Source organism: Coregonus clupeaformis, chromosome 29, assembly GCF_020615455.1.
Source record: "Coregonus clupeaformis isolate EN_2021a chromosome 29, ASM2061545v1, whole genome shotgun sequence".
Classification (NCBI taxonomy): Eukaryota; Metazoa; Chordata; class Actinopteri; order Salmoniformes; family Salmonidae; genus Coregonus; species Coregonus clupeaformis.
The window spans coordinates 20,165,554-20,177,261 of record NC_059220.1 but is presented as its reverse complement, the minus strand read 5'-3'; the positions used below and the strand labels follow the sequence as shown (position 1 = coordinate 20,177,261).

Below are 11,708 nucleotides of genomic sequence, written 5' to 3'. Positions count from 1 at the left end.
GAGAAACGCTCACTGAGTCTAGGAAGCCTTAAAGTGGCAATCAGCAGCTGAAACAATAAAGCGTTCTCCCCACCACTGTTTCAGTATAAAGTGGGGGGATGGGGCTGGAAAAATGTAACCACCCTCAAATTCAAAGACAGAGCTATGGATGCAAGGACTGACTATCCATGATATAAAAATTATAGTTTTAACCAGGTTTTTTTTATGCTATACAGTGTTTGTTTATAAACATTGGGGTAGAACAAGCTTATATTTTGGGTTCTGAGGGGGTACAACAGTTGAACTAAGCTCATGAGGCATTTATAAGTAATATTCTTCAAGAATCAATGGGTACATATCATTAAGTCCAGAAATGTATGTAGTAACTGCTGATTGCCCTTTTAATGCAAACAGAACACAGTGAGGGAGTTCAAGTCCTTTCATTTGTAGACACCGGAGCTCCCAACTGCCAATCAAACAGGCTGGAGATCCAGTTACTTCTGGATGAAGATGATGACAATGCACAGAGTCCCCACCAGCCCAAGAGCTTGGATGCCCAGGAACCACAGTAGGACCCAGAAAAAGATGATGATCACAGGATCCACAACCTTCTCCCCAAAGTACATCTGGGTGAAGCCCGCACTGCGCAGGCACTTGTTCAGCTGCCCGAACAGGGTCCCCATCCGCTCGCAGTCGTCCACCTGAGGTCTTGTCGTGGGGTCGTCAATGAGTGGCCACCTGGCCGTGGGGTCACCAGCTAGGCGTGGTCTGGTCCTTGGGTCGCCGGAGGGGTGTAACCTGGCTCTGGGGTCACCGGCGGGTCGGGGCCTGGTTCCAGGGTCACCAGAGGGGCGTGACCACCAAGTCCCAGGGTCACCGGGAGGGCCTTGCCACCTAGGTCCAGGTGGTCTGACTCTAGGGTCATCCTGAAAAGACAAGCATGGCGTTTAAACGACACCCCTATTCCCCATACAGTGTGCTGCACTACAATTATCCAGGGCCGCATAGGGATCTGGTCAAAATAAGTATACTACATGGAATGTACACATTTACATTACATTTTAGTCATTTAGCAGACGCTCTTATCCAGAGCGACTTACAGGAGCAATTAGGGTTAAGTGCCTTGCTCAAGGGCACATCGACAGATTTTTCACCTAGTCGGCTTGGGGATTAGAACCAGCGACCTTTCGGTTACTGGCACAACGCTCTTAACCACTAAGCTACCTGCCGCCCCACGATAGGATACCATACCTAGGATAGGCATGTGGTTGTGTCATAAGGCTGTGTGACATGCCATAAGGCTGTGTGAATGGGTCTCTCATTCCAACAACACATAACTTCTTATCAGCATTATACTGATACATGCTGGAGTCATAAGTCTGCCTGCCAGCCTTGAAATGTAACTGTTGGTTGTTCAAGTAGCTAGGTGAGAGAAACCTTGGCCAAAGTGCAATAAATGCACTAAATGTAGCTAGCTACAGTGCATTCGGAAAGTATTCAGACCCCTTGACTTTTTACAAATGTTGTTACGTTACAGCCTTATTCTAAAATGGATTAAATAAAATCTTTATCAATCTACACAAAATACCCCATTATGACAAAGCAAAAACAGGTTTTTAGAAATCTTTGCAAATTCATTCAAAATAAAAAACAGATACCTTATTTACATAAGTATTCAGACCCTTTGCTATGAGACTCGAAATTGAGCTCAGGTGCATCCTGTTTCCATCGATCATCCTTGAGATGTTTCTACAACTTGATTGAAGTCCACCTGTGGTAAATTCAATTGATTAGACATGATTTGGAAAGGCACACACCTGTCTATATAATGTCCCACAGTTGATAGTGCATGTCAGAGCAAAAACCAAGCCACGAGGTCCAAGGAATTGTCCGCAGAACTCCGAGACAGAATTGTGTCGAGGCACAGATCTGGGGAAGGGTAACAAAACATTTCTGCAGCATTGAAGGTCCGCAAAAACACAGTGGCCTCCATCCTTCTTAAATGGAAGAAGTTTGGAACCACCAAGACTCTTCCTAGAGCTGGATGCCCAGCCAAACTGAGCAATAGGGGGAGAAGGGCCTTGGTCAGGGAGGTGACCAAGAACCCAATGGTCATACAAACAGAGCTCCACAGTTCCTCTGTGTAGATGGGAGAACCTTCCAGAAGGACAACCACCTCTGCAGCACTCCACCAATCAGGCCTTTATGGTAGAGTGGCCAGATGGAAGCCACTCCTCAGTAAAAAGGCACATGACAGCCCGCTTGGAATTTGCCAAAAGGCATCTAATGGACTCTCAGACCATGAGAAACAAGATTCTCTGGTCTGATGAAACCAAGATTGAATTCTTTGGCCTGAATGCAAAGCATCACGTCTGGAGGAAACCTGGCACCATCCCTACAGTGAAGCGTGGCGGCAGCACCATGTTGTGGGGATGTTTTTCAGCAGCAGGGACTGGGAGACTAGTACAGAGAGATCCTTGATGAAAACCTGCTCCAGAGTGCTCAGGACCTGGTTCACCTTCCAACAGGATAACGACCCTAAGCACACAGCCAAGACAACGCAGGAGTGGCTTCGGGACAAGTCTCTGAATGTCCTTGAGTGGCCCAGCCAGAGCCCGGACTTGAACCCAATCGAACATCTCTGGAGAGACCTGAAAATAGCTATGCAGGGATGCTCCCCATCCAACCTGACAGTGCTTGAGAGGATCTGCAGAGAAGAATGGGAGACTCTCCCCAAATACAGGTGTGCCAAGCTTGTAGCGTCATACCCAAGAAGACTCGAGGCTGTAATCGCTACCAAAGGTGCTTCAACAAAGTACTGAGTAAAGGGTCTGTATACTTATGTAAATGTAATATCAATTTTTTTTATTCATTTGCAACATTTAAAAAATATGTTTTGCTTTGTAATTATGGGGTATTGTGTGTAGACTGATAAGGGGGAAAAACAATTTAACCCATTTCAGAATAAGGCTGTAAAGTAACAATGTGGGAAAAGTCAAGGGGCCTGAATACTTTCCGAAATGCACTGTATGTCAAAGTTCCCTCCCTGATGCAAAGTGTTTTCAAGACAACTGGTAACTCCAAAAAAAAAAAAAAGGTCAAATCATGACGTCAGTGATCTTCAGGTCGGAGCTCAAAAGCTAAAAAGATGCCCGAGTTTCCGACTTGGATGACCTTTCAAAACGACTTTTCCCAGTTGGAGCTAGTTTTTTTCCAAGTTCCCAGTTGTCTTGAATGCACTGAAGTCGGAAGTCCGAGACTTCCGAGTTCCCAGTTGTTTTGAACCGGCATTAGCTGCCTCATCTAGCTTTGGGATACAACATCGGGAAATATAAACCTCTGAATCCAACTTTTGTCCGAAACACACCATATTCCTGCTATGTAAACAGTGGTAGATTTCGTGGTAGGAAGTTTCGCGTGGTCTAATGGCAGCCTGCTCTCTAATTTGGCGGAAATATGGTGATGACAAAAGTTAGATTCAGACGTTTATTTGATAGCGATGGACACATTTCACTTTACGTCTGGTAAGTAGAGTTCCTAGAGATTATACATATTCTCTTATTGACAGGAAAAAAAAATTTTTTGGTGAAGCCTGCTATATATCCGTCGCCACCCACCAGAACGATGCACAATCAAGAGTCCAACCAATACAGACTCGCGATGTTGTGTCTCAAAGCTACATGTCAGCATGATGTCAAGGGATTTGGCTTGCTAGCTAATTATCCAAGCAACTTAAAGTGAGCATGACCAATTGCCTAACCCTTTTAACACTGAAATGTATTCACTACGTGCCAGTTCGAAGTATAAAAAATAAAATAGTTACACAGCCACTTGATAAATATTGCATTGCTAGCAACATTAGCAAGTTCGATAACTGCACCTGCTGGATAGTATTGGCTAACGACGTTAGCTGGCTACCTGGAATGTTTGCCTTGGTGTGTAGTTGGGTGGATGATGAGCGTGAAACCTTCTTCGACTATCTAGCTCCTCAAACTCACGCGGATGCAGTACCGGCTGATCATTCACAGTTGGTGGTATGGTGGCCATGTTATTCACGCCGTTATAATGAGGTTTAGGAATGAGAACAAAACACCCAATACTGTCAATGACACTTCCGCCCCCGTTGTGTCACGTGTGTGAGAATCCAATCCAACGTCACGGTAAGGGGCGTATCTTCTTCTTCAATGAGGTTTAACGGCGGTTGGCATCCGATTTGTTGCAATACCGCCACCTACTAGACTGGAGTACAACTCCCTTATATTTTGCTTGAAAAATAAAAAAGGGGCGTATCGACTTAAGCTGTTGGTGTCAAATAGCTGAAATTTCCATATCAAGTAACGTTTACATGCAATAATTCGATATTAAACTGATTATGGTAGAAGGCCGAGTATGGCATTAGTCATGTCAACACATTACTCTGCTTTTCTTAATCGGCTTAAGGTCATAATCGAAGTAACATACACCGATTAAAACACCTGGTTTTCTGAGTAATCTTTCGAATTATTAGAACATGTAGCTAGCTAAACAATTTAATGCGTTCCAGCGGTGTATTTGATCAGCGCATGTGCCAGCACAGGTAGCGTCATTGCTAGAAGAAATCCCGTTTAATTAATGTAAAAAGTTGATTTCTTTGCATTTTAGCTAACCCTAACTATTTTCTTAGCCTGAGTTTACTAAAATGCTACGTTAATTATCCTAAACTGCTGCGTAAATGATCCTAACCTGCTATGAAAAGTCAAATCTGACGTTAATTTGACAAAAGTTGGGTCCCTTCTAGCCATGACCCGCAAGCCGCCTCCTTATGCGCGAGTGAAGTGAGTTCAGAAAAATTGAAAGTATGCGTTTTAGAAATCGTTTTCACTTGCTGAGGCAGCATACAAACGTTGTATGTCCGAACTCAGAATCAAATAGTCTTCGCAAAAATAGCATGGTCACTGTGGTAGAACGTTTATTTTGACTGGCGATTTTCTGCATTTATCAAAAGGCCCATCAATTAGCCTGATTTCAGATATGGCCATGTAAACAGGTTTATCAGGGCAATCGTTATTTTTTGCAAAACATGTAAACGTTTGTAAACTAACTATTATATTAATCTGACTATCCACAATAATCATAATGGTTCGGGCCTAGCCCGAACCATTATTCCTCCTCCACCAAACTTTACAGTTGGCACTATGTATTCAGGCAGGTAGCGTTCTCCTGGCAGATTAGTCAGTTGGACTGCCAGATGGAGCGTGATTCATCACTCCAGCGAACGCGTTTCCACTGCTCCAGAGTCCAATGGCGGCGAGCTTAACATCACTCCAGCCGACGCTTGGCATTGCGCATGGTGATTTTATGTGTGCGGCTGCTCGGCCATGGAAACCTAGTTCATGAAGCTCCTGACAAACCGTTATTGTGCTGACGTTGCTTCCAGAGGCAGTTTGGAACTCGGTAGTGAGTGTTGCCGCCAAGGACAGACGATTTTTATGCGCTTCAGCACTCGGCGGTCCCGTTCTATGAGCTTGTGTGGCCTATCACTTCGCGGCTGAGCCATTGTTGCTCTTAGACGTTTCCACCTCACAATAACAGCACTTACAGTTGACTGGGGCAGCTTTAGCAGGGCAAAAAATTTGACACACTTACTTGTTGGAAAGGTGGCATTATATGACGGTGCAACGTTGAAAGTCACTGAGCTCTTCAGTACGGGCCATTCTACTGCCAATGTTTTGTCTATGGAGATTGGTGTGGCTGAAATAGCCGAATCTACTCATTTGAAGGGGTGTCCACATAGTTTTGTTCATGTAGTGTACTTTTCAAGTGGTAAATGTGTGGGAATAAAGCTGATTGAATAAAATAAAATTAGTAACCAAACAAATACCGGACTATGCAAACAAACACACAGTTGCAGGACAGAAAAAAAAAAACATGACAAAGTTGTGTGTCAAAAATATCACAAAACATATGTAAAAAGCTATTTTTTTAAATACCATAAAATCATACTACCGGTAATAAAGGTTTTCCCAATGATCAGCAATGGATTACATGTCCGGTCAACCAACTGGCATAATGTTCGTTTTAGAACCTGTAGGTAGGGTAAAGTAATGTGATTTACAGTAGCAGTATGCTATATAATGAAGCACAGGATTAAGACCTGCTAGGAACCTGCGTAATCCCAACTAATCTGCCTCTGCTTCTCTCCACTTGATTTGAACGTAGGAGAGTTTGGGAGTGGCAGTCTGGGAATGTCAACTGGAATATGTAGCTAAACAGAGGTTTTGCTTACTCTGGCCTTGTTTGGTGACCAATGTATCTACTCCTCTTGGTCCAGGTGCTACAGTGTTGCTTCCTGGTGGTCAATTTCTGCCCTGCTTCTGTGTACTTGTGTCAACCAAGAAGGGATCAATGGGACAGGTCTCAGGTACCGTGCAGTTCAGTTAATTAAATTGCTTAATTTAGTGCCTTAATTTCAGTTGCTTGCTTGGGTGTGCTCCTTCTCTCATATCGATTAATCCTGAATTGATTTACCTAACATCTTGGATCACTGGTGTTGTTCTTTAAAATATACTGTATACAGCATTTTAATTCATAGTGCATCAAGTTGACTCTGGAATAGTTGGACAAAATTATAGAAATATGTTTGGTCAGAGATTGAGTAAAATGCTATTGTAATAAAAGGAAGTGGTAGACGTGATTTGCCATGCTTGTTTTCTGTGTAAACAGTTAACTCTTCAATTCCTTGAGTGTCCAAATAGGACTGAAAGACCTATTAGCTCTAATAGCTTCTTACTCTTCCCTGTGTATTATTCACATACGTTATTCATATATCACACTATTTGCGCTGACAGGTCTGTTTTGTGCAGCGGACCCCGCATGTCGGCCATCCAGTGGTGTAAAGTACTTAAGTAAAACTACTTTAAAGTACTACTTAAGTCGTTTTTGGGGGTATCTTTACTTTACTATTAATATTTTTGCCGACTTTGACCTTTACTTCACTACATTCCTAAAGAAAATGTACTTTTTACTCCATACATTTTCTCTGACACCCAAAAGGAGTCATTACATTTTGACAGGAAAATGGTCCAATTCACACACTTATCAAGAGAACATCCCTGGTCATCCCTACTGCCTCTGATCTGGTGGACTCACTAAACACAAATGCTTTGTTTGTAAATTATGTTTGAGTGTGCCCTGGCTATCCGTCAATAAAAAGAAAATGATGCCGTCTGGTTTGCTTAATATAAGGAATTTGAAATGGTTTTTACTTTTAATACTTAAGTACATTTTAGCAATTCCATTTACTTTTGATACTTAAGTATATTTAAAACCAAACACTTTTAGACTTTTACTGAAGTAGTATTTTACTGGGTGACTTTCACTTTTACTTGAGTCATTTTCTATTAAGGCATCTTTACTTTTACTCAAGTATCACAATTGAGTACTATTTCCACCACTGCGGCCATCCCCCTCAAGGCTCCAGCAGACACAGTCAAGTTGCGTCTGGAGAAGACCTCTATCTCTAGTGTGCCCCGGGCAGCCTTCTTCTACCTGTCTGAACTCCAGTTCCTGTGGCTGACCTAAAACTCCATCACCACCATCCACCCCAGCAGCTTCCTTAAATTGAAGGTAGGAATGGGCATATTCCCTTCTGTATTTTTCATCTTCTCTATTTAAACTAATAGTACTAGTATAGTACTAGTATCTATTTTCCACATTTTGTTACGTTACAGCCTTATTCTAAAATGGATGAAAAAAAAAAATCCTCATCAATCTACACACAATACCCCATAATGACAAAGCGAAAACAGGTTTTTAGAAATTTTAGCAAACTTATTAAAAATTAAAAACAGAAATACCTTATTTACATAGGTATTCTGATGGTCACTCTGACAGAGCTCCTGAGTTCCTCTGGGAGATGGGAGAACCTTCCAGAAGGACAACCATCTCTGCAGCACTCCACCAATCAGGCCTTTATGGTAGAGTGGCCAGACGGAAGCCACTCCTCAGTAAAAGGCACATGACAGCCTGCTTGGAGTTTGCCAAAAGGCACCTAAAGACTCTGACCATGAGAAACAAGAATCTCTGGTCTGATGAAAACAAGATTGAACTCTTTGGCCTGAATGCCAAGCGTCACGTCTGGAGGAAACCTGGCACTATTCCTACGGTGAAGCATTGTGGTGGCAGGGGGGATGTTTTTCAGTGGCAGGGACTGGGAGACTAGTCAGGATTGAGGGAAAGATGAATGGAGAAAAGTACAGAGAGATCCTTGATGAAAACCTTCTCCAGAGCGCTCAGGACCTCAGACTGGGGCGAAGGTTCACCTTCCAACAGGACAACGACCCTAAGGACACAGCCAAGACAACGCAGGAGTGGCTTCGGAACAAGTCTCTGAATGTTCTTTAGTGGCCCAGCCAGAGCCCGGACTGAACCCGATCGAACATCTCTGGAGAGACCTGAAAATAGCTGTGCAGTGAAAGCTCCCCATCCAACCTGACAGAGCTTGAGAGGATCTGCAGACAAGAATGGGAGAAACTCTCCAAACACAGGTGTGCCAAGCTTGTAGCGTCATACCCAAGAAGACTCGAGGCTGTAATCGCTGCCAAAGGTGCTTCAACAAAGTACTGAGTAAAGGGTCTGAATACTTATGTAAATGTCATATTTCAGCTTTTAGTTTTTTATACATTTGCAAAAATGTATAAAAACCTTTGAGGGGGAAAAACCAATTCAGCCAATTTTAGAACAAGGCTGTAACGTAACAAAATGTGGAAAAAGTCAAGGGGTCTGAATACTTTCCGAATGCACTGTATGTTTTGATTTTAATAAATTCTAAGGCTGCATGATGCAACTCTAATGATGATTTTAAGAAAGTCGCATGAAATGCATGAGCTCTGCTTTGTTTTTTTGCGCATGCTGTACACACTTCATCAGTCTCTCATTCACAATTTGACAAGCACTTGATAATGCCTCAAATTTCCCAGCTGCATCCCCTTTGTGTGGCCGTAATGCCCCCTAAAAAATATCCATGCCTTTTGCGGCCAGTGGCCGTTGTGCCCTTGGGCTGAATATAATAATTATAATTCCCTTCTCCCGGCTGCTTTTCGAAGCAGACATGGCTCTCTGTCATGTGATCGGGTCTTTCTCACAGGCTACAAGTGAAGACAGACACATCGAGGACGCAACTGTGCGCGTCCTTATCGAATTCTGAGGCGCATATTAAAGATATTGGAAGAACTGTCCACATTTAGTTTTTGTCAGCCAACAAGATGAGTAGGCCTATCGAACAGCAAAAGCATTAGCCTATATCAATCTACTATCCCCCATAGTACAAAAGTTGACCTATTCTGTGTGAGAAATAAATATTCCAAACATAGTCTGGGACAGTTGTGGTATGCGATTGATCCCAAATTAATACAACCACTAGCATAAACAAATGTTTTAAGCAATGAGGCTGATGCAACAGATGAGAACGTTTAGCTTAAAATTGTGATAAACTATTAGGCTATTTCTTCACATTATGTGCGCATTGCTGTGCTTATGGCAATAGGCTATACGCGCAAATGTTCCATTAGCAGGAAAACACCATTCTCAAAAGTGACCACAAATGTGATTATGCATGTAATGCTTTTATTATAAAGGTGCATTTTTATGGTAAATTATCTTCGCCAAACTTGAAACTCATGCGCTGCCTATGTATGCCAGTAAAGCTCTACAACCGTTGTAAAGTGGATTAATGTGCTTCATTTTAAGAAGTTATTTGGACACTTTTTAGTTGTGATACAAACCTTATCAAAACATATAGGCCTATGGGCTAGGCTACATGAGGTGTGCGACTTAAGCTGGGCATCATTCACAAGTGATAATATATCATTCATATATCAAGTGATAGGCTAATATCGTCATCCATCACACTATTCTTGATTTAATCTTGTCTTTACATGCAGTGCATTGGGAAATTATTCACACCCCTTGACCTTTTCCACATTTTGTTACGTTACAGCCTTATTCTAAAATTGATTAAATATATTTTTTCCTCATCAATCGACACAATACCCCATAATGACAAAGCAAAAACAGGTTTTTAGACATTTTTGCAAATGTATTAAAAATAAAGAACGGAAATACCACATAACCTCCCGAGTGGTGCAGTGGTCTAAGGCACTGCATCACAGTGCTAGCTGTGCCACTAGAGATCCTGGTTCGTATCCAGGCTCTGTCGTAGCCGGCCGCGACCGGGAGACCCATGGGGCGGCGCACAATTGGCCCAGCGTTGTCCAGGGTAGGGGAGGGAATGGCTGGCAGGGATGTAGCTCAGTTGGTAGAGCATGGCGTTTGCAACGCCAGGGTTGTGGGTTCGATTCTCACGGGGGGCCAGCATGAAAAATAAAAATAAATAATGTATGCACTCACTAACTGTACGTCGCTCTGGATAAGAGCGTCTGCTAAATGACTAAAAATGTAAATGTAAAAATTTACCTTATTTACATACACTACCGGTCAAACGTTTTAGAACACCTACTAATTCAAGGGTTTTTCTTTATTTTTACTATTTTCTACATTGTAGATAATAGTGAAGACATCAAAACTATGAAATAACACATAAGGAATCATGTAGTAACCAAAAATGTGTTAAACAAATCAAAATATATTACTTTAGCTAATATGGTGACAACGATGTAGGCTGTGTGTAGCGGTTTAGCTTGGAAAGGTTTTTTTGCCTGGTCACATACAGCTGATGTTGTGCATTGAAGTCCACAAGCGAAGGGAAGAGAAGGAATACAATGTGGCTGTTATGAGAGTGAACTCTGTTTACATGTGATCAGGGGTGTATTCATTCAGCTGATTCTGTTGAAAAGCGTTTCTTAAACGGAAGCAAACGGAACAAAACAGAGATAAACATTCCTGGATTTGTCCAATAGAAACTCTTGTTTGCAACTGTTGGACTAATTATTACACCCTATATCAGCTAGATGCAGGCAAGAGTGTGCAAGGCAGTATTGAATGTCACTGTCTGTCACCTCAAATTTGTCTCTCGACCTGTGTGCACCTACGTTGTAAACTTTCATTCATAGGCTAGGTTGTAGCAACCTCATGATGGGTATAGGGAAAATTTGAGTACCATGTAGTAGCCTCAACCTATCGCTGTTACATTGAACTGGGTGAATAGAATATGAATGAGAGTCATCCAATATGCTGTAATAGAAATAAGGCCATCCTCATGAAAAAAATAATTGTCCTCCCTCATCTTAAACGGCACTGACCGCCACTGTGCCACAGGCTACCCCACGCCTGTACTCACCTGGACCAAAGCAGCTGGAGCCTCCATATACAACACAGGTAAATACCCAGCAAACATGACCCCACTGGCCCCATGTGGGTATTTGGCGGGTAGGGGCTAGCCCACAACAAGCCCAAAACTGTCTAGCTCACAACAAGCCCACATCAGCCCAACAAGGGCCAGCCCACACCAAGCCCAACACGGGCTAGCCCACACCAAGCTCAGCTACATTATAATGTAGAAGCTGTGGCTTATGTGAATATTTGGAGGCGTGGTTTGCAAATACCCCCAATTCATGTTGTTAAGTTAAAAATAATACAAGATAAAAAATTGCTGACACCATTCAAACCAATGAGAGTTCAGAACTTTATAGCCAGTTATCTCGGAATCATATTTTTTCAGATAGAACCTTATAGTTCATAAGTTATTTTTGTGCAATTGTTACTGAGAGTGTAATTCAAGTGTCCTGTTGTGT

The 11,708-nt window shown here is 42.4% G+C and overlaps 1 protein-coding gene across 1 annotated transcript; it reads right to left on the bottom strand.

The window, feature by feature from the left end:
- Positions 1–270: 270 nt before the first annotated feature.
- LOC121544338 (uncharacterized protein FAM241A) lies at positions 271–4,096 on the bottom strand. The gene is made up of 2 exons (XM_041854259.2): positions 3,898–4,096; positions 271–905 (listed from the first exon to the last, which is right to left on the bottom strand). The coding sequence occupies exons 1-2, from the start codon at positions 4,024–4,026 to the stop codon at positions 474–476; spliced, it is 561 nt and encodes a 186-aa protein (XP_041710193.1). The 5' UTR covers positions 4,027–4,096; the 3' UTR covers positions 271–473.
- Between the last annotated feature and the right edge of the window lie 7,612 nt (positions 4,097–11,708).

Excerpts from the sequence above, each read along its gene's own strand:
- LOC121544338 (XM_041854259.2), bottom strand. The coding sequence starts at position 4,026 with ATGGCCACCATACCACCAACTGTGAATGATCAGCCGGTACTGCATCCG. Across the intron at positions 906-3,897 it reads CACCAAGGCAAACATTCCAG|GATGACCCTAGAGTCAGACC; the intron begins GTAGCCAGCTAA and ends TTGTCTTTTCAG.